Source organism: Bufo bufo, chromosome 11 (assembly GCF_905171765.1).
Source record: "Bufo bufo chromosome 11, aBufBuf1.1, whole genome shotgun sequence".
Classification (NCBI taxonomy): Eukaryota; Metazoa; Chordata; class Amphibia; order Anura; family Bufonidae; genus Bufo; species Bufo bufo.
In genome coordinates this window covers 96,794,686-96,819,902 of record NC_053399.1, presented here as the reverse complement: position 1 = coordinate 96,819,902, position 25,217 = coordinate 96,794,686, and the positions used below count along the sequence as shown (strand labels likewise).

The window sequence follows — 25,217 nt, the reverse complement described above, 5'->3', positions numbered from 1 at the left end:
ATATACCTACTATAATACTGCTCCTATGTACAAGAATATAACTACTATAATACTGCTCCTATGTACAAGAATATAACTACTATAATACTGCTTCTATGTACAAGAATATAACTACTATAATACTGCTCCTATGTACAAGAATATAACTACTATAATACTGCTCCTATGTACAAGAATATAACTACTATAATACTGCTCCTATGTACAAGAATATAACTACTATAATACTGCTCCTATGTACAAGAATATAACTATTATAATACTGCTCCAATGTACAAGAATATAACTACTATAATACTGCCTCCTATGTACAAGAATATACCTACTATAATACTGCTCCTATGTACAAGAATATAACTACTATAATACTGCTCCTATGTACAAGAATATAACTACTATAATACTGCTCCTATGTACAAGAATATAACTACTATAATACTGCTCCTATGTACAAGAATATAACTACTATAATACTGCTCCTATGTACAAGAATATAACTACTATAATACTGCTCCTATGTACAAGAATATAACTACTATAATACTGCTCCTATGTACAAGAATATAACTACTATATTACTGCCTCCTATGTACAAGAATATAACTACTATAATACTGCCTTCTATGTACAAGAATATAACTACTATAATACTGCCTCCTATGTACAAGAATATAACTGCTATAATACTGCCTCCTATGTACAGGAATATAACTACTATAATACTGCTCCTATGTACAAGAATATAACTACTATAATACTGCCTCCTATGTACAAGAATATAACTACTATAATACTGCTCCTATGTACAAGAATATAACTACTATAATACTGCTCCTATGTACAAGAATATAACTACTATATTACTGCCTCCTATGTACAAGAATATAACTACTATAATACTGCCTCCTATGTATAAGAATATAACTACTATAATACTGCCTTCTATGTACAAGAATATAACTACTATAATACTGCCTCCTATGTACAAGAATATAACTGCTATAATACTGCCTCCTATGTACAGGAATATAACTACTATAATACTGCCTCCTATGTACAGGAATATAACTACTATAATACTGCCTCCTATGTACAAGAATATAACTGCTATAATACTGCCTCCTATGTACAAGAATATAACTACTATAATACTGCTCCTATGTACAAGAATATAACTACTATAATACTGCCTCCTATGTACAAGAATATAACTACTATAATACTGCCTCCTATGTACAAGAATATAACTACTATAATACTGCCTCCTATGTACAAGAATATAACTACTATAATACTGCCTCCTATGTACAGGAATATAACTACTATAATACTGCCCCCTATGTACAAGAATATAACTACTATAATACTGCTCCTATGTACAAGAATATAACTACTATAATAATGCTCCTATGTACAAGAATATAACTACTATAATACTGCTCCTATGTACAAGAATATAACTACTATAATACTGCTCCTACGTACAAGAATATAACTACTATAATACTGCTCCTATGTACAAGAATATAACTACTATAATACTGCTCCTATGTACAAGAATATAACTACTATAATACTGCTCCTATGTACAAGAATATAACTACTATAATACTGCCTCCTATGTACAAGAATATAACTACTATAATACTGCTCCTATGTACAAGAATATAACTACTATATACTGCTCCTATGTACAAGAATATAACTACTATAATACTGCTCCTATGTACAAGAATATAACTACTATAATACTGCTCCTATGTACAAGAATATAACTACTATAATACTGCATCCTATGTACAAGAATATAACTACTATAATACTGCCTCCTATGTACAGGAATATAACTACTATAATACTGCTCCTATGTACAAGAATATAACTACTATAATACTGCTCCTATGTACAAGAATATAACTACTATAATACTGCTCCTATGTACAAGAATATAACTACTATAATACTGCCTCCTATATACAGGAATATAACTACTATAATACTGCTCCTATGTACAAGTATATAACTACTATAATACTGCTCCTATGTACAAGGATATAACTACTATAATACTGCTCCTATGTACAAGAATATAACTACTATAATACTGCCTCCTATGTACAAGAATATAACTACTATAATACTGCTCCTATGTACAAGAATATAACTACTATAATACTGCCCCTATGTACAAGAATATAACTACTATAATACTGCTCCTATGTACAAGAATATAACTACTATAATACTGCTCCTATGTACAGGAATATAACTACTATAATACAGCTCCTATGTACAAGAATATAACTACTATAATACTGCTCCTATGTACAAGAATATAATACTGCTCCTATGTACAAGAATATAACTACTATAATACTGCTCCTATGTACAAGAATATAACTACTATAATACTGCTCCTATGTACAAGAATATAACTACTATAATACTGCTCCTATGTACAGGAATATAACTACTATAATACTGCTCCTATGTACAGGAATATAACTACTATAATACTGCCTCCTATGTACAAGAATATAACTACTATAATACTGCTCCTATGTACAGGAATATAACTACTATAATACTGCCTCCTATGTACAAGAATATAACTACTATAATACTGCTCCTATGTACAAGAATATAACTACTATAATACTGCTCCTATGTACAAGAATATAACTACTATAATACTGCTTCTATGTACAAGAATATAACTACTATAATACTGCCTCCTATGTACAAGAATATAACTACTATAATACTGTCTCCTATGTACAAGAATATAACTACTATAATACTGCTCCTATGTACAGGAATATAACTACTATAATACTGCTCCTATGTACAAGAATATAACTACTATAATACTGCTCCTATGTACAAGAATATAACTACTATAATACTGCTCCTATGTACAAGAATATAACTACTATAGAGGCGGAGTCTGACTGCCAACCTGGACAGTCGCATGTAGGAGAGCTCCTCTCCCAGCAATCCTGCAACCTGGTTAATTTTGCACTTTAACCCAGCAAAATATGGGGAAAGTTGGCAGATTCATCCCCACAGACAAGACAGACTCCCCAAAATCTGTTCGTGGGGCTACAGACATGGAGCGTTATCTTAATAAGAAGACATCCAGCAGCACCAGCGGTGGGGCTAAAATGGCGCCGTCTGCACCGGACGACTGGTCAGTGGATTCAGAAGGGGCTTCAGGAGTGAACACTGACCTAGAAGATGGATCGTTGCAGCCAGGTACAGCCCCAATATCGAGGAAATTCCTCCAACAGGCCCTCTCCATGGCCATAGCTCCTGTACTCCATGATCTACAAGAGATCAAATCTGACTTAAAACAGATCGGCCACAGAGTGGAGACGCTGGAGGGCAACCAAGCGGCCATCTTAACACACGCACATACCCTGGGTGCGAACGCGGCAGCATGTATGGTCTCCCTGGACACTGCTTTCTCCCTAATCGAAGACCAGGAGAACCGCAGCAGGCGGAAAAATATACGTCTGCGCGGTCTCCCTGAACAAGTCACACATGAGGAGTTACCTGAAGTGGCGGCCGCCATCTTTGAAAGCCTTTTGGGGGCTGAGAACACTGGCGCCATAGAAATTGAACGCATTCACCGTTCACTCCGGCCAAAACCGAAGGAGAATGAAAATCCAAGAGACGTGGTGTGTGGCCTTCTGAAATATTCAGACACAGCGGCGATATTGAGAGCTGCAAGAGAACAGAAGGAGCTCACCTACAAGGAGGCAAAGATCCTCATGTTCCAGGATTTGGCGCCATCAACGCTGAATAAGCGGAGGGCCCTCAGACCCATCACCGATCATCTGAGGCACATTAAGACCCCTTATAAGTGGCTCTTTCCTTTCGGCCTAACGTTTGCCATAGGGGGCAGAAGATGCACCATAAGAGTACCAGGGGATCTTGCAGCTGCGTGGGAACTACTCCAGACCACACCTATGGACATCCTATCATGGCTGCCCTCGGCGGAGACAGGGGTCCCTCTACCAGAATTACCGGAGGCCCAGAGGTGGAATACAGCAGCGCCAAGGAGGAAGACGGGTTCCAGATTCAGGGACACTTGAGCGCCTTCGGTTGCCAAGTTATCAGCTTTTGAACAGGGGCACAGTTGAGTATTCATGTCGCCCTGTTATATGGAACTGCTGCATCTAAGCAATCACATTGTATGTGTTATAACATGCCGTTTTCAGCTATTTAGATAGATATCTGTAGTATGCTATCTATATATGACAGTTAATAAGCTCAGTTTGAGGTTGTCTGGTAGTACCACAGCTATATTGTCAGACATGCTGGGTTTCACCAGACTGCATTTTGTGCTGCACCAGGTCTGTCGGGGTGAGCTGGACTTACAGGATCCCTTGTGTGGTTCTTGTTTTTCCCCCCTACATGCCTCACATCAGGGGACTACCTGTGCAGCCCTGGTGCAAGCACATTTTTGGAGGGGCATACAGGCTGTTCATACTGCTTGTTAGGGGTCGGCTCAGTCGTGTTAACCCTCTCCTATGTTACTTGGTCACAGTCCCAGGTTTTAGTTGGATTGTGCACTATGTTAGTGTTTTATGTTTCACAAAATCTCTAGTGAAAAGGCTAATCAGGCTGCTCTATACTGATGCTCTTAGTTATGCAGGATGTCTAGGTTAAAGTGTACCTCTTTCAATGTTAGGGGTTTTAACACTCCTCAAAAGAGATCCCAAGTTCTACGCCTATTGAAAAAATCCCATACCGATATATGTTTCTTTCAGGAACTACATTTTAAAACTAGAAGTGTTCCTACCCTCCAAAAGAGCTACTTCAATACTTGGTTCCTCAGCACATTCGATAAGGCCAAAAGAGGAGTAGGTATCGCCATCGCCAAAAGAGTTCCCTTCAAAATGTCAGATTCACAGTTGGATTCTGAGGGCAGATATGTGTTCGTGAAGGGCTTCATTGGCACGCAGCGGATAACTTTAGCCAGTTTATATAGCCCCAACAGGGGACAAAAGTTATGGATATCCCAAACTCTACAAAAATTCACAATATTTGCAGAAGGGATATGCCTGGTTGGGGGAGATCTAAACGTGCCTCTGAACCCCTTCGTGGACACATCAGATGGTTGCACTCAGCAAACTCAGGCGACACTGGGTCACATAAATGCCCGCTTAGCAGAGGCGAGACTGACAGATGCATGGCGCCTAGTACACCCAAATGGTAGAGACTATACTTTCTTTTCTGCGGCCCACAATGTTTATAAGAGATTGGACTATCTCCTAGTCTCAAACACCTGTATAGGCATAGTAGAACAGGCAGTTATAGATCCCATCACAATTTCGGATCATGCCCCGGTATCGATGGTGGTACATTTGGCCAGTTTACCCCCTCAGAATAAACAGTGGAGACTGAATGAGACTTTGCTAGATAAAAAGGAAGCAGTTGAATCACTGTCGCGGAAGCTGTCGTGGTTTTTTGGGGAGAATTTAACGCCAGATGTCTCACTAGAGACTGTGTGGGAAACACACAAATCAGTAATGAGAGGAGAATTAATATCCTTAGGGAGTAGAGTTAAGAAAGAGAGACAAAAGTTGCTCCATTCTCTTCTTAAACAGATTGTTGATCTGGAGACTGTACATAAGAGGTCGAAAGCCTTGAAGATACAGCAAGAACTTTTTCTCCTGAGAGCAAAACTGAAAGATCACCTCAATGCATGCCACGCCAGGGCATATCAGTATGCTCAGTTTCGCTTTTTCTCTCATGGTGATAAAGGAACGAAGCTAATGTCCTCCCTCATTAAGCAGAGGAAAGACTCTATGTACATCTCCAGTATCAAGTCCTCTGATGGTAAGCAGTTACACAGGACGGCAGACATAGCCAGAGAGTTTCAAAAATTTTATCAGGATCTATACGGGCTGGATAATCGAACCTCTCACCCAGATCCAACTGTGGACTCAGTGGTAACCAACTTTCTACGCCGCCTAAAACTACCCCAGCTTAGTAGTGAAGAGGGAAGTTCTCTGACTGTACCTGTTACTGGCCCGGAGTTAATGAAGATCCTGAAATCCATGCCCCTAGGAAAGTGCCCCGGTCCAGATGGATTTCCGGTGGGCTATTACAGAAAATTCGCGGACATTTTATGCCCACATCTTACGAATTGGTGCAATGCTCTTCTTACGGGGGGGCAGCTGCATAGTCAATCCCTAGAAGCCACTGTAACTATTCTGCCTAAGCCTGGGAAGGACCCTACACTCTGCGGGAGTTACAGGCCCATATCTCTCTTAAACGTTGATATTAAGGTCTGGGCTAAGCTCTTGGCCTCTCGCCTCAGCTTGTTCCTCCCTAAGCTTATACATCCTGACCAAGCTGGTTTCGTGCCAGGAAGAGAGGGGAACCATAACTCCTGCAGAGTAGTTACGGCCATTCAATGGGCAAAAAGACAGGGTATTCCCCTGGTCTGCTTGAGCGTGGATGCGGAGAAGGCCTTCGACCGGGTAAATTGGAGCTTTATGAAGAGGACGTTACACAGTTTTGGTATTCCACCACAATTTCAGGATGCTATTATGTCCCTATATACCAACCCAAGTGCTAAAATTAGAGTTAATGGCACTCTGTCACCTTTGTTCCCTATTCATAACGGCACCCGACAGGGCTGCCCCTTATCACCAGCTCTCTATATCTTGGTAATGGAGACTCTCCTTCAAGCCATTAGAATACATCCTGATATTAGAGGGGTCAGAGCCAAAAATGACATGATTGAATACACCAATGTCGCCTATGCTGACGACCTTTTGGTGCTAATTTCCAACCCGGTTGAGGCCTTCCCGCATCTTCTCTCTCTGTTTGACTTGTATGGTAAGATCTCCAACTATAAGGTAAATTACTCTAAATCTGAAGTTATGAATATATCAGCTCCCCCAAGAAGCGTTCTCTCCCTTAAAGCCACGACACCTTTCATCTGGCAATCCTCTCATATCTCCTACTTAGGAATCAAAATTCCGTCAGATCTAAGGAATATTTTTCACCTGAACTACAAACCCCTGATTACCGAGATACAGAGCCAACTTGGTTCCCTCCGCATTCCATTTGCTTCTTGGATGGGGAGGAAAAACTTGTTAAAAGCTTTTATACTTCCTAAAGTACTGTACGTCATGCAGATGTTACCTGTTCTCCTCCCTGCCTCTTTTTTCACACAGATACGCAGACTTTTCTCTAGCTACCTGTGGGGTGGTAAGAGTGTTAGGATTTCACATAGCAGACTGATTTTACGGAGGAATCAAGGGGGTTTTGCCTTACCGGATGTTCAGCTCTATTACAGGGCAATTCATCTCAGAAGATGGATGCAGCTTCATGTAACTAGTTGCTCAACACTAGGTAATGAGTTAGAACTGTTCCAGTTATCTCAATCTCAGAGGGCTGCGCTGTGGGGTCTGAGTTCATCTTCATTACATACACAGACGCTGCTCAGGGGCACAGGTCAGGTGGTCAAACAACTCAATAGAGATTATGACTTATTACGTAACCCTTCCTCAGTTATGCCGGCAGACCTGATCCCTTACGCAGTTAGGCCAACAGCAACACATATTCCCCCGGGGTGGGGCTCTCTGAGAAATTTCTCAACAAAGGAATTCCTAGAAAATGCTTTAGGCAAATTACCTAACGAACACACTATTAAGAACACCATAAAAGCATGCAACTTCCTAGACGTTGCAGATTTTGATTCTGTGGGTAAGGCCCTAGTAGATAAAAAAGCTTATGACCTGGACCAAACTTGGTTCGAGAAGATCATATCTTCTAATTCCCCACATAAGAGATTAATCTCATTGCTCTACCTGGCACTGAACACACCAAGATCCAATGTTCGCCCACAGTTTCTGAAAACATGGGAAACTGAATTGAATAGAACCTTCTCTGAAACAGATGTCCTCAGGCTATACGCACATTCACATGGCTTTTCTAGATGCGTCAAAGTGCAAGAACACTCCTTCAAGGTACTAACACAGTGGTACATGACGCCCAAACAGATGTTTTCAAGAGGGCTTTGTTCCACTGACCGGTGTTGGAGGTGCAAATCAGAAGAGGGCAACCTCTCACACATCCTATGGTATTGTGCAGGGATAAGATCATTCTGGGATGATATCTCAAATGCTCTGAAGTCAATTTTTCATACTGATATAACACTAACACCTGATCTGGTCCTTTTGTGGCTACCTACAAAGGCGCTATCTCCATCTAGAGGCTGTCTCGCCACCCAACTAATTCAGGCAGCAAGACTGCTAATCCCTCAGAGATGGCTAAGTACTGAACCCCCTACCATTTCTCATTGGATACATAAGGTTGACCTCATCCAACGCTTAGAGGAACTAGCTAGTTGGGAATCCAGATCTCATGAGAAGCATGCTAAGATGTGGAGACCATGGTTACAATTTAGGGAATTAACATTATTAGCAGACTAATAAAGGTCCATTGACCCAGACATAGCTCATTATACTGTATACCTGATTGAATGTCACAAAATGCCTTTTCGACTTGAATAACTAGAGAGTTGTTTTGTTTATCGTTTATTGGTTTTATATGTCCTTAGGGCAGTTGCCCTCAATCCCAGAGGTCCTTGTAGACCATATACAAGTAGTACTTGCACTTTATTAAAGCTTAACCAATGTGTGGTATTACAACAAAGTATTAAGCATACCACCTGACCATCTACTAAATGCCTTAACTATGTAATATACATGTCAGATATGTGGTTATATGGTATGTGTATATTTGTATTGCAAACTTAAGAGAGGATATGGTTATCCTCAGATATGTTGTTATAAGCTCTATATCCATATACCTACGAGTATAGAATGTCAACTTTATATCTTTGATCTTGACCTTTTTCAATAAAAAGATAATTGACAAGAATATAACTACTATAATACTGCTCCTATGTACAAGAATATAACTACTATAATACTGCTACTATGTACAAGAATATAACTACTATAATACTGCTCCTATGTACAAGTATAAAACTACTATAATACTGCTCCTATGTACAAGTATATAACTACTATAATACTGCTCCTATGTACAAGAATATAACTACTATAATACTGCTCCTATGTACAAGAATATAACTACTATAATACTGCTCCTATGTACAAGAATATAACTACTATAATACTGCTCCTATGTACAGGGATATAACTACTATAATACTGCCTCCTATGGACAAGAATATAACTACTATAATACTGCCTCCTATGTACAAGAATATAACTACTATAATACTGCCCCCTATGTACAAGAATATAACTACTATAATACTGCCTCCTATGTACAAGAATATAACTACTATAATACTGCTCCTATGTACAAGAATATAACTACTATAATACTGCTCCTATATACAGGAATATAACTACTATACTACTGCCTCCTATGTACAAGAATATAACTACTATAATACTGCTCCTATGTACAAGAATATAACTACTATAATACTGCTCCTATATACAGGAATATAACTACTATACTACTGCCTCCTATGTACAAGAATATAACTACTATAATACTGCTCCTATGTACAAGAATATAACTACTATAATACTGCTCCTATGTACAAGAATATAACTACTATAATACTGCTCCTATGTACAAGAATATAACTACTATAATACAGCCTCCTATGTACCAGAATATAACTACTATAATACTGCTCCTATGTACAAGAATATAACTACTATAATACTGCTCCTATGTACAAGAATATAACTACTATAATACTGCTCCTATGTACAAGAATATAACTACTATAATACTGCCTCCTATGTACAAGGGTATAACTACTATAATACTGCTCCTATGTACAAGAATATAACTACTATAATACTGCTCCTATGTACAAGACTATAACTACTATAATACTGCTCCTATGTACAAGAATATAACTACTATAATACTGCTCCTATGTACAAGAATATAACTACTATAATACTGCTCCTATGTACAAGAATATAACTACTATAATACTGCTCCTATGTACAAGAATATAACTACTATAATACTGCCTCCTATGTACAAGGGTATAACTACTATAATACTGCCCCCTATGTACAGGGATATAACAGGTATAATAGTGTGGGGTCACAGATATTTCCCTGGTTATGTGGACGCGCTGTAGCGGTGGATGATCCGGCAGATAAGACGTGAGGAGCAGATTCAATCTCCTTAATTGCCTGCTGCTATTATCAGTCACCTGATCCGATCAGAACAACATTAGCCAAATGTGAATTAGATAAACCCGCAGACCCTCTTGGTCCTGGATAAGCTCAGGATCGTCACTGTCACACTGCAGCTTACGCAGAACGGGTCTTAGCTCTCTCTGGAACATGGAGTTTTCGCGGCCCCGCCCATGATTAACCCTTCATTGCCAGGGTGTATTGGACAGGCCCCTTTGTCGCAGGCTGCCGGTCCCCATCCCCTCAGTGGTCTCAGCAGTATGTAACGTACATCACATTACCCCTATCCTTTATATGTATAGCGCAGATATGATCAGTGCCGCCATATGGGGACCAGACAGACTTGTATTCCGCTCCTCCTCGGGGTAGGGCTTACATTCTCCCTGCCTCAGGTAACAAAGGGGGGGAGGTTAAACATGCCTTGTAAATCCTGTACCGCATGTAGCCGAGGTCACCCAGGGTTGTGAGGAAATCCCTCTAATCGGCAGAAGACAACGAACTCCTATTACTCTAAGTGGAGAGAGCTGGGGCCATAGGTCAGGATAGCCGCTGGGAGGGATTTAAAGGGGCACTCCGAATTGCGTCCCAGGAGGTGCCCATTTTGTCTACAGGCCTCAACAAATGTCTGCGTGGGAGGCACCACACCGCTCTCATCTACAGTACAGACCGGACCACAGAGCTCTCATCTACATCGAAGACCGGACCACAGAGCTCTCATCTACAGTACAGACCGGACCACAGAGCTCTCATCTACAGTACAGACTGGACCACAGAGCTCTCATCTACATCGAAGACCGGACCACAGAGCTCTCATCTACATCGAAGACCGGACCACACCGCTCTCATCTACATCGAAGACCGGACCACAGAGCTCTCATCTACAGTACAGACCGGACCACAGAGCTCTCATCTACAGTACAGACTGGACCACAGAGCTCTCATCTACATCGAAGACCGGACTACACCACTCCCATCTACACCGAAGACCGGACCACACCGCTCTCATCTACAGTACAGACTGGACCACAGAACTCTCATCTACATCGAAGACCGGACCACAGAGCTCTCATCTACAGTACAGACCGGACCACAGAGCTCTCATCTACAGTACAGATCGGACCACAGAGCTCTCATCTACAGTACAGACTGGACCACAGAGCTCTCATCTACATCGAAGACCGGACCACAGAGCTCTCATCTACATCGAAGACCGGACTACACCACTCCCATCTACACCGAAGACCGGACCACACCGCTCTCATCTACAGTACAGACTGGACCACAGAGCTCTCATCTACATCGAAGACTGGACCACAGAGCTCTCATCTACATCGAAGACCGGACCACAGAGCTCTCATCTACATCGAAGACCGGACCACAGAGCTCTCATCTACAGTACAGACCGGTCCACAGAGCTCTCATCTACATCGAAGACTGGACCACAGAGCTCTCATCTACAGTACAGACCGGACCACAGAACTCTCATCTACATCGCAGACCGGACCACAGAGCTCTCATCTACATCGAAGACTGGACCACAGAGCTCTCATCTACATCGAAGACTGGACCACAGAGCTCTCATCTACATCGAAGACCGGACCACAGAGCTCTCATCTACATCAAAGACCGGACCACAGAGCTCTCATCTACATCGAAGACCGGACCACAGAGCTCTCATCTACAGTACAGACCGGACCACAGAACTCTCATCTACATCGCAGACCGGACCACAGAGCTCTCATCTACATCGAAGACCGGACCACACCGCTCTCATCTACAGTACAGACTGGACCACAGAACTCTCATCTACATCGAAGACCGGACCACACCACTCCCATCTACATCGAAGACCGGACCACACCGCTCTCATCTACATCGAAGACCGGACCACACCGCTCTTATCTACAGTACAGACCGGACCACAGAGCTCTCATCTACATCGAAGACCGGACCACAGAGCTCTCATCTACACCGAAGACCGGACCACACCACTCCCATCTACACCGAAGACCGGACCACACCGCTCTCATCTACAGTACAGAGCGGACTACAGAGCTCTCATCTACAGTACAGACCGGACCACAGAGCTCTCATCTACATCGAAGACCGGACCAAAGAGCTCTCATCTACATCGCAGACCGGACCAGAGAGCTCTCATCTACATCGAAGACCGGACCACACCGCTCTCATCTACAGTACAGACCGGACCACAGAACTCTCATCTACATCGAAGACCGGACCACAGAGCTCTCATCTACATCGAAGACCGGACCACAGAGCTCTCATCTACAGTACAGACCGGACCACACCGCTCTCATCTACATCGAAGACCAGACCACACCGCTCTCATCTACAGTACAGACCGGACCACAGAGCTCTCATCTACATCGAAGACCGGACCACAGAGCTCTCATCTACAGTACAGACCGGACCACACCGCTCTCAATCTACAGTACAGATCGGACCACACCTCTCTCATCTACACGAAGACCGGACCACAGAGCTCTCATCTACACCGAAGACCGGACCACAGAGCTCTCATCTACATCGAAGACCGGACCACAGAGCTCTCATCTACATCGAAGACCGGACCACAGAGCTCTCATCTACAGTACAGACCGGACCACAGAGCTCTCATCTACATCGAAGACTGGACCACAGAGCTCTCATCTACATCGAAGACCGGACCACAGCGCTCTCATCTACATCGAAGACCGGACCACAGAGCTCTCATCTACATCGAAGACCGGACCACAGAGCTCTCATCTACAGTACAGACCGGACCACAGAGCTCTCATCTACATCGAAGACTGGACCACAGAGCTCTCATCTACATCGAAGACCGGACCACAGCGCTCTCATCTACATCGAAGACCGGACCACACCGCTCTCATCTACAGTACAGACCGGACCACAGAGCTCTCATCTACAGTACAGACCGGACCACAGAGCTCTCATCTACAGTACAGACCGGACCACAGAGCTCTCATCTACATCGAAGACCGGACCACAGAGCTCTCATCTACATCGAAGACCGGACCACAGAGCTCTCATCTACATCGAAGACCGGACCACAGAGCTCTCATCTACATCGAAGACCGGACCACAGAGCTCTCATCTACATCGAAGACCGGACCAAAGAGCTCTCATCTACATCGAAGACCGGACCACACCGCTCTCATCTACATCGAAGACCGGACCACAGCGCTCTCATCTACATCGAAGACCAGACCACACCGCTCTTATCTACAGTACAGACCGGACCACAGAGCTCTCATCTACATCGAAGACTGGACCACAGCGCTCTCATCTACATCGAAGACCGGACCACAGAGCTCTCATCTACATCGAAGACCGGACCACAGAGCTCTCATCTACATCGAAGACCGGACCACAGAGCTCTCATCTACATCGAAGACTGGACCACAGAGCTCTCATCTACATCGAAGACCGGACCACAGCGCTCTCATCTACATCGAAGACCGGACCACAGAGCTCTCATCTACATCGAAGACCGGACCACAGAGCTCTCATCTACATCGAAGACCGGACCACAGAGCTCTCATCTACAGTACAGACCGGACCACAGAGCTCTCATCTACAGTACAGACCGGACCACAGAGCTCTCATCTACATCGAAGACCGGACCACAGAGCTCTCATCTACAGTACAGACCGGACCACAGAGCTCTCATCTACAGTACAGACCGGACCACAGAGCTCTCATCTACATCGAAGACCGGACCACAGAGCTCTCATCTACATCGAAGACCGGACCACAGAGCTCTCAGCTACATCGAAGACCGGACCGCTCTCATCTACAGTACAGACCGCACCGCTCTCATCTACAGTACAGACCGCACCGCTCTCATCTACATCTGATTGGCTGTCTCTGGGGGTCTATATAGCTCTCACATATGCAGCCTTCGCGCCATTATGAACTTCCATTCATGAATTTTTATTCAGTTTTTTTTTCCCAATTACATTGTAGTCCTAGTAACCGGCGGTGTACTGCATAGCAACCGACATTCAAAGCACCGCCGAGAGAGGGGGAGAGGCCAGGGAAACGCTCATCTCTTTCAAATATCCCTCTAAATATATGAGTAGGAGGATTCAAGCTGTAATCCACCCCGGGGTCCTCAGGGGTCTGGGAACGCTGGGTGACGTACATCTAGTATCCCGGACCACAAGTCTCCCAGATCATATCAGGCAGGATCCTGGGAAAGCTGGGTCCTCCTCGCATAATATGTGCCCCCCAATTCCACTACTCCATCCACATGGCTGCACCTTGTAGGACAGAGGATGAGGATGGAGAAGAATGGCGGTATGTGGGGGAAGGAGGGGGAAGCTGGCGAGCCGGAGGGGGGGGGGGGGGGGGGACGGATGGAAGGTAAAAAGGCATTTTTCAAACTTTCAAAAGATGCGTACAGGAGAACCCTCTATTACCACTGTCGTCACCAGCCTCCTGGGGGGCGGGACCCGGACACAGGAGCTGACAATCTACAGGCCACCCCGCACTGAGAGTAGTCTGCACCCTGCTCTTCTCTGAGCCAGCAGCAGGCTTAGATACATAGCTCAGCAGACTGTATCACACAGGACAGGATTAGATACACGGCTCAGCAGACAGTATCACACAGGACAGGATTAGATACACAGCTCAGCAGTCAGTATCACACAGGATTAGATACACAGCTCAGCAGACAGTATCACACAGGATAGGATTAGATACACAGCTCAGCAGACAGTATCACACAGGATAGGATTAGATACACAGCTCAGCAGACAGTATCACACAGGATAGGATTAGATACACAGCTCAGCAGACAGTATCACACAGGATAGGATTAGATACACAGCTCAGCAGACAGTATCACACAGGATAGGATTAGATACACAGCTCAGCAGACAGTATCACACAGGATAGGATTAGATACACAGCTCAGCAGACAGTATCACACAGGATAGGATTAGATACACAGCTCAGCAGTCAGTATCACACAGGATTAGATACACAGCTCAGCAGTCAGTATCACACAGGATTAGATACACAGCTCAGCAGACAGTATCACACAGGATATGATTAGATACACAGCTCAGCAGACAGTATCACACAGGATAGGATTAGATACACAGCTCAGCAGACAGTATCACACAGGATAGGATTAGATACACAGCTCAGCAGACAGTATCACACAGGACAGGATTAGATACACGGCTCAGCAGACAGTATCACACAGGATAGGATTAGATACACAGCTCAGCAGTCAGTATCACACAGGATTAGATACACAGCTCAGCAGACAGTATCACACAGGATAGGATTAGATACACAGCTCAGCAGACGGTATCACACAGGATACGATTAGATACAGAGCTCAGCAGACTGTATCACACAGGATAGGATTAGATACACAGCTCAGCAGACAGTATCACACAGGATAGGATTAGATACACAGCTCAGCAGACAGTATCACACAGGATAGGATTAGATACACAGATCAGCAGACTGTATCACACATGACAGGATTAGATACACAGCTCAGCAGACAGTATCACACAGGAGAGGATTAGATACACTGCTCAGCAGACTGTATCACACAGGATAGGATTAGATACACAGCTCAGCAGACAGTATCACACAGGATAGGATTAGATACACAGCTCAGCAGACTGTATCACACAGGAGAGGATTAGATACACAGCTCAGCAGACAGTATCACACAGGATAGGATTAGATACACAGCTCAGCAGACAGTATCACACAGGATAGGATTAGATACACAGCTCAGCAGACTGTATCACACAGGAGAGGATTAGATACACAGCTCAGCAGACTGTATCACACAGGATAGGATTAGATACACTGCTCAGCAGACAGTATCACACAGGACAGGATTAGATACACAGCTCAGCAGACTGTATCACACAGGATAGGATTAGATACACAGCTCAGCAGACAGTATCACACAGGATAGGATTAGATACACAGCTCAGCAGACAGTACCACATAGGATAGGATTAGATACACAGCTCAGCAGCTGGTATCACACAGGATAGGATTAGATACACAGCTCAGCAGACAGTACCACATAGGATAGGATTAGATACACAGCTCAGCAGCTGGTATCACACAGGATAGGATTAGATACACTGCTCAGCAGACAGTATCACACAGGATAGGATTAGATACACAGCTCAGCAGACAGTATCACACAGGATAGGATTAGATACACAACTCAGCAGACAGTATCACACAGGATAGGATTAGATACACAGCTCAGCAGACAGTATCACACAGGATAGGATTAGATACACAGCTCAGCAGACAGTATCACACAGGATAGGATTAGATACACAGCTCAGCAGTCAGTATCACACAGGATAGGATTAGATACACAGCTCAGCAGACAGTATCACACAGGATAGGATTAGATACACAGCTCAGCAGACAGTATCACACAGGATAGGATTAGATACACAGCTCAGCAGACAGTATCACACAGGATAGGATTAGATACACAGCTCAGCAGTCAGTATCACACAGGATAGGATTAGATACACAGCTCAGCAGTCAGTATCACACAGGATAGGATTAGATACACAGCTCAGCAGCCGGTATCACATATGTCAGGATTAGATACACAGCTCAGCAGCCGGTATCACACATGTCAGGATTAGATACACAGCTCAGCAGCCGGTATCACACAGGATAGGATTAGATACACAGCTCAGCAGACTGTATCACACAGGAGAGGATTAGATACACAGCTCAGCAGACTGTATCACACAGGATAGGATTAGATACACTGCTCAGCAGACAGTATCACACAGGACAGGATTAGATACACAGCTCAGCAGACTGTATCACACAGGATAGGATTAGATACACAGCTCAGCAGACAGTATCACACAGGATAGGATTAGATACACAGCTCAGCAGACAGTATCACACAGGACTGGATTAGATACACAGCTCAGCAGTCAGTATCACACATGATAGGATTAGATACACAGCTCAGCAGACTGTATCACACAGGATAGGATTAGATACACAGCTCAGCAGGCAGTATCACACAGGATAGGATTAGATACACAGCTCAGCAGACAGTATCACACAGGATAGGATTAGATACACAGCTCAGCAGACAGTATCACACAGGATAGGATTAGATACACAGCTCAGCAGACAGTATCACACAGGATAGGATTAGATACACAGCTCAGCAGTCAGTATCACACAGGATAGGATTAGATACACAACTCAGCAGACAGTATCACACAGGATAGGATTAGATACACAGCTCAGCAGACAGTATCACACAGGATAGGATTAGATACACAGCTCAGCAGACAGTATCACACAGGATAGGATTAGATACACAGCTCAGCAGTCAGTATCACACAGGATAGGATTAGATACACAGCTCAGCAGTCAGTATCACACAGGATAGGATTAGATACACAGCTCAGCAGACAGTATCACACAGGATAGGATTAGATACACAGCTCAGCAGACAGTATCACACAGGACAGGATTAGATACACAGCTCAGCAGTCAGTATCACACAGGATAGGATTAGATACACAGCTCAGCAGTCAGTATCACACAGGATAGGATTAGATACACAGCTCAGCAGACAGTATCACACAGGATAGGATTAGATACACAGCTCAGCAGACAGTATCACACATGATAGGATTAGATACACAGCTCAGCAGACAGTATCACACAGGATAGGATTAGATACACAGCTCAGCAGACAGTATCACACAGGATAGGATTAGATACACAGCTCAGCAGACAGTATCACACAGGATAGGATTAGATACACAGCTCAGCAGACAGTATCACACAGGATAGGATTAGATACACAGCTCAGCAGTCAGTATCACACAGGATAGGATTAGATACACAGCTCAGCAGACAGTATCACACAGGATAGGATTAGATACACAGCTCAGCAGACAGTATCACACAGGATAGGATTAGATACACAGCTCAGCAGACAGTATCACACAGGATAGGATTAGATACACAGCTCAGCAGTCAGTATCACACAGGATAGGATTAGATACACAGCTCAGCAGCCGGTATCACACAGGATAGGATTAGATACACAGCTCAGCAGCCGGTATCACACATGTCAGGATTAGATACACAGCTCAGCAGACAGTATCACACAGGACAGGATTAGATACACAGCTCAGCAGACAGTACCACACAGGATAGGATTAGATACACAGCTCAGCAGACAGTATCACACAGGATAGGATTAGATACACAGCTCAGCAGACAGTATCACACAGGATAGAATTAGATACACAGCTCAGCAGTCAGTATCACACAGGATAGGATTAGATACACAGCTCAGCAGACAGTATCACACAGGATAGAATTAGATACACGGCTCAGCAGACAGTATCACACAGGATAGGATTAGATACACAGCTCAGCAGACAGTATCACACAGGATAGGATTAGATACACAGCTCAGCAGTCAGTATCACACAGGATAGGATTAGATACACAGCTCAGCAGTCAGTATCACACAGGATAGGATTAGATACACAGCTCAGCAGACGGTATCACACAGGATAGGATTAGATACACAGCTCAGCAGACAGTATAACACAGGAGAGGATTAGATACACAGCTCAGCAGACAGTATCACACAGGATAGGATTAGATACACAGCTCAGCAGCCGGTATCACATATGTCAGGATTAGATACACAGCTCAGCAGCCGGTATCACACATGTCAGGATTAGATACACAGCTCAGCAGACTGTATCACACATGTCAGGATTAGATACACAGCTTGTATATTACGGGGGGCGTCCCCCCTCCCCCTCTGCAGTGAGGACGCACAATGCCGTCTGTCCTGCGATCACTGATTCGAGACTTTGAAAAATGCAAGAATGAAAAAAAAACAAGCAGACCCCTCACCCCCGCCCCGGGTACCTCCACCTCCGTGCCCCTCCTCCGCCCTGGGACCCCCCCCCGCCATCCACCTGGTAACCATGGCAAAGGGAATTTAAACCTAAGCACTTGGACAATGCCAGGCGGATGGGACTGAAAATACAGAAGTGGTTGCCCGGGCAGCGGAGGGAAGCTGTGCCCCCTGCCCTCGCTGCCACCCCCCGGGTTACATCAGGCTGCGGTGGCTGGCAGTAGTCGCACCCATAGCGGCTCCATCACTAGCTGCACCAGACATCACATTTCAGGCTCCTCGCCCCGGTAACCACACAGCTGGGCTGCGTTACAATGTCACAGCGGATGTGACCCTGCACACACGAGATAGGGATTGCTGGGACTTGTTGTCCATGTGCACCGCGGGACCACAAGTATACCTAAGACCACTTTCAAATAACCCATAATGGGGGTGCATTTTAACCCCGCAATGTCCAGGACTCCTAAGGTTCGACTGAAACGGACTCAGATCACTAGAGAATAATGATGAGTCCAGTTCAGTAGAACCACGGCAGATAGTAGTAAATTGCGCCTTAGACCATATACCAAACCATAGAGTGATAAAAGGGTTAAGCCATTATTAATGTCACCCCCCTGCCATTACCGCAGAAGAGCCATATATAAAATAAAAAGCATAGAAACTCATCTAAAAACAAAAGTATATAAAACTTTAGAAAAAAGTAAAGGATATAAAATTATATAACAAAGTACATAAAACATATACAGTATTGAAAGTATATAAAAGTCAATAACATTCTATTAAAAAAAATGTAATAAAAAAAGTATATAAAAAGGTAAATAATAAATACAACTATGAAAAAGTCAATACATTATATATAAAGTAAATGATATAATAAAGTATATTTAGAAAGCATATAAAAGTATACAAAAAGTACGGTATATAAAAAGTAAATAAAATTATATAATAAAGTATATTTAGAAAGCATACAAAAGTATAGAAGAAGTAAATAAAATTGTCAAAAAAGTAAAAAAAAAATTATATAATTTTTTTTTTATAAAGTAATATCAAATAAAAATAAAGTATATAAAAAAGGTAAATTAAAATAGGGAATATACTTTTTATAAACCTTTAATTACTTTTTTATACACCGTAAACCCTATGCAGATCGAAGGCATGGCAGGCCTAGAACTATATATATATATACATATTAAAAATTATTTTTTTATTTTTACTTAATTTTTCTTTTAATTTAAAATACAATTTTCCTTTAAAAATGGTTAAAAAAAAAAACAAGACAAAAAAACTCAGCAGATAGGAGAGAATGCAGTGCAAGTATGTGAGGACTGGCTGACCTTACACATCGGACAGGAGCCTCCTATAGAGCGGCACATGTGATATATGGTTCCTCCATACAGCAGCAGAACAATACACCTGCTGTGAGGGAGCGCAGGGAGGGGATGAACTTCAGGGTCCCTGCTTTTCTACTCAGATCACATGTCATAATCTTGCAGAAAACAGCACAGAGGGGGTTAAAGGGGCTCCTCTAATCCAACCTACATTTTTCGACAAAAAAAAATAAATATTCTGTTGGGAGGAGTTTTCCTTTATTCACATATCTCCTATTGCAGGAGAGGACCCTTTAGTGACTGTCACGGAGGGGGTGGGGCTGTGACAACCTAGTACACGAGGCGAGCCGTGACAATCGTATCATCAAGTGGATCTCTAGAATGGACAAAATGTGCGTTGGCACAACCGAGAGTAGGGAGTAGACATTTTTATGGTGTTGCCCGTTACGCCTGGCAATTAGCATATCATAACAGGGTGGTACGCCATTGTGGGACACTAGTTGGGTGGCAGGACTGTGGTAGTCACTAGTGTTCTTCAGAGTGATCAATGGTTTCCTGGGTGCAGATGGGCAAAGTTGTTGGTTGAGGTCAATGTTTCTGTTACCCAATGGTTGAGGGCACATATCGTACTGTTCTATGTGGTTCTTGGGAGTAGGTGTCTTGGGCGGTGTGCCCATTTCATGGCAATAAGCCACCCGTGCTGAGCAGTGTGTACGGCTATGTCCACTTATCGATGTCTGTCGTAGATATATATAAAAATCTACTTGACCAGAGGCATCAGTCAGCAAAGCGGGAAGGATCGATTAACCATGCAGGGACCTATTTTAGTCTCTCATCTCGACTCCTAAAAAGTGACAACGGTTCTGGGCGCCACCTCTTGGCGTTGGCATTGAGGAAGGAAGAACGTGAAATTGTGGATCGTTAAGCTGCCTCATGGTTGGGGGCTCGTCCGGGTGAACAATAAGTCCTTTTTATAGCAGGTTATTATTTATATTGCCCTTTTTGTTTTCCTAAACCCGACCCATAACCACCAGCGAGTCGTGTGAATCCCCAGGAGTTCCTTTTCACACATCACTCCGTAGTGTTGGGTTGTAAATACGCCTCCCCCGCCTTCCCTCTCCTGGACATGTCCTACATTCAAACTTACTCCTAAGGACACCGAAACATTTCAAGTAGAAATATCCATGTGAGCGTCCCGTACGTTCCACACCCCAGTGCCTGAAGCTCTTTGCTTGTTCTGAAGTGACCGTTGGGACCCCTCCCCTGCAGAGAAGATAAAGGACCTTTTGTTTGGGCAGGAGACAATGCTTGTCGTCCTGAGAGAATCTGAGCTTCTCTCCTCTCTGGTGACATGACCCCGGATCATCTCATGACAAGAAATGCTGCTTCGTAGTTTCAAACCAGTTTTCCCGTGTTTGCTCACCTGGTAATTACACTCATTAATGTGTATTGGTCCCAGGCTGAGTGCCTACAATGGAGTCATTATTAAAAACTAATGTAGACCAGAATATAAGGCCACAAAAATTTGACGAAGGGCCAAGGCTGCCAGAAGATGTTGTTCTTGGTGGATCTTGCTGATTTCGGTAAGACTAATCAACAATCTACTGTCTACAGGGGCATCAGATGCTTCACCAACCTCTTCGGTTAGGGGAAACTTGGATGTGTCAACCTGGTCGCCCAATTCTACTGCTTGCCGTAGAGATAAGGAATACCTAGTAGCTGCTCCCCCCACCCCCCTACACACTTTCTATTGAAGGGCCAAAGCTGCCAGAAGATGTTGTTCTTGGTAGATCTTGCTGATTTCGGTAAGACTGATCAACAATCTATTGTCTACAAGGGCATCACATGCTTCACCAACCTTTTCGGTTGTGGGAAACCTGGATGTGTCAACCTAGACACCAATTCTGTAGAGATAAGGAATACCTAATACCTCCATGTGTCAACCTGGCCGCCCAATTCTACTGCTTGTCGTAGAGATAAGGAATACCTAGTAGCTGCTCTCCACCCCCCCCCCCCCTTCCCCACACACACTTTTAATTGAAGGACCAAAGCTGCCAGAAGACGTTGTTCTTGGTGGATCTTGTTGAGTCCGGTAAGACTGATCAACAATCTATTGTCTACAAGGGCATCACATGCTTCACCAACCTTTTTGGTTGTGGGAAACCTGGATGTGTCAACCTAGACACCAATTCTGTAGAGATAAGGAATACCTAATACCTTCATGTGTCAACCTGGCCGCCCAATTCTACTGCTTGCCGTAGAGATAAGGAATACCTAGTAGCTGCTCTCCACCCCCCCCCCCCCCCCTCACACACACACTTTTAATTGAAGGGCCAAAGCTGCCAGACGTTGTTCTTGGTGGATCTTGCTGATAAAACTGATCTACAATCTACTGTCTACAAGGGGCATCAGATGCTTCCCCAAAAACTTGGATGTGTCAACCTAGACACCATTTCTGTAGAGATGAGGAATACCTAGTAGCTGCTCTTCCCTCCACTTTCCATTGAATGTGGTCATTTGACCAAGTTGTCTGAACTTCAGCCAACGTTGGGAACTTACCATGAAGACAGACGTCTTTGAATAGTAACCCTCGAGTAATGGGGCAATATCTCCCAGTGAACACCCCCTTAAACTCTCTGTGATTGGCTCGAAAGGTATCACCTGACTCCACCATTCCTTTACTAGAAGGGTGTCCCGATGTCCTCTGCCAGGCCATTATCAGAAGTGGGTGTCTTCGAGATCCAAATTGGTACAGTGGTTGATGTGGTGGGCGTGATCTCACCACTGTATTGCTATAACCATGATGCAGGTACAGTCCACTTTGGTGCAGCTGGCATAAAGACTGAAGACCATGGAAGGCGTGCAACCTCCCCGAGTGTACTTGCTGTGCATCTCATACTTGGGAGGAGGAGGGGGGAAGTTGTCAATTTAGGTCAAATAACCTGCATGTGTCTGGGATTATTGCCTGAAATCGCCGTCTCGGGTGTAACCCTAATCTACATGAGCGCATTAATTCACGAAATGTTCCCCTCTCCGACCATCAAGTTTAAGGCCCCCCCCTTCTTCCCGCTCTATTTGTAACAAAGCGTGATTAATCCAGTCTGACACCTGAGGCAAAGCCACAAGACGTCTTACATTCCCCAAAGAGGATTAACCCCTCATCTGCTGAGAACTGGGGATCTCTGCTAAAGCCCCTTTATTACATTCTTTAGTCTATTCATCCTCGTAGTCTAGTCCCAAGAGCTGACAATCGAGAAAGTGGAACACATACATCAGGTATTGCAGATTGTAACTAATATTACTTGCCAGTCTGTCATCGGGCACCAGTGACCCATGACATGCCCGCCTGCACCGCCTTTACATAGTCACTCATGCATTCACTTCCTCATTCCCCCTAAGGGGACGCTCCACCTGCGGGCTGAGATGTTTGTATTACACAGGTGGGGACAGGAGGCCGGGTAACCCTATCCCCGACTCTGGTGACAGATACTGATGTCAGGGACTACTATCAGTGTCCACACAACCGTAACCAGGAGCGTAAACAGCACGCTGACACACCGCTGGAGGCTCCGGACCAGGACCAGAACATCCAGCCACAGGTCACAGGAGGGCCAGGAGACCTCCACCAGCTCCGACAGAAATCTGTCCACGGATAGCGCCTGCATTGGACTGAATGGAGACAAGCTGTCTACAGGGGCGGCGCACAACCATGTTCTTCTAAGGGTGCGTTCACACAACCATAATTCTGGGTCCGCATCTGTTCTGCAATTTTGAGGAACTATTCATTTCAATAGCACCAAGTGCTGCCCGCATCTGCTGCTCCGTTCCACGGCCTTGCAAAAAATATATAGAGCATGGACCAGAGGAGGCATTTCTATATAGCGCCGGCCATGTGCGGTCCGCAAAATGTAGAACGCACACAGCTGGTATCCGTGTTTTGCAGATCCGCAATTGAAGATAGATAGATAGATAGATATGAGATAGATAGATAGATAGGAGATAGATAGATATGAGATAGATGGATAGATAGATAGATAGATATAAGATAGATGGATAGATAGATAGATAGATAGATAGATAGGAGATAGATAGATAGATATGAGATAGATGGATAGATGGATAGATATGAGATAGATAGATAGATAGATAATAGATAGATAGATATGAGATAGATAGATGATAGATAGATAATAGATAGATAGATAGATAGATGATAGATAGATAATAGATAGATAGATATAAGATAGATAATAGATAGATGGATAGACAGATAGATGGATAGATAGCGGTGCAGTGAGTGATGCTGATGTCTGTACTGCGCTGTGGAATATGTCAGCGCTATAGAAGTGAGTACAATACATAAAGGATGCGATGACCTCAGGTTATGCTCTTCGCCATGTCTCGGACACTTACCTAGATACTGAGGGTCCACACGAGGGGAGAAGAGGCCAAACTTTATAAAAATCGGGAGGATGAAGCCAAAGCGCACCCACTCGATGACATAGAGGGGAGGGCGGCCGGCGTCATGGAGGAGGCTGCATGGCAGCACCGCACTCTCTCCTACACGGCCAACCACAGCCTGAGCGTCCGATCGGATGGCACCTGAGGGAAGAAGACACCGGAGTGAGGAGAACCACCATCATGTACCAGTCAGGAGGTAGAGAGGACAGAGCGATGTTCTGCAGATCTGTAGAGAGGCCAGGGGTGTAATAA

The 25,217-nt window shown here is 44.0% G+C and overlaps 1 protein-coding gene across 5 annotated transcripts in view; it reads right to left on the bottom strand.

The window, feature by feature from the left end:
* IGSF9 (immunoglobulin superfamily member 9) overlaps nt 1–25,217 on the bottom strand; it is a 97,343-nt gene that overhangs the window by 59,773 nt on the left and 12,353 nt on the right. For all 5 annotated transcript variants that reach the window (XM_040411386.1, XM_040411385.1, XM_040411388.1 and 2 more), the window contains exon 3: nt 24,918–25,106. In XM_040411386.1, the coding sequence (XP_040267320.1) occupies nt 24,918–25,106 (189 nt within the window). The remainder of the gene's footprint in view (nt 1–24,917; nt 25,107–25,217) is intronic.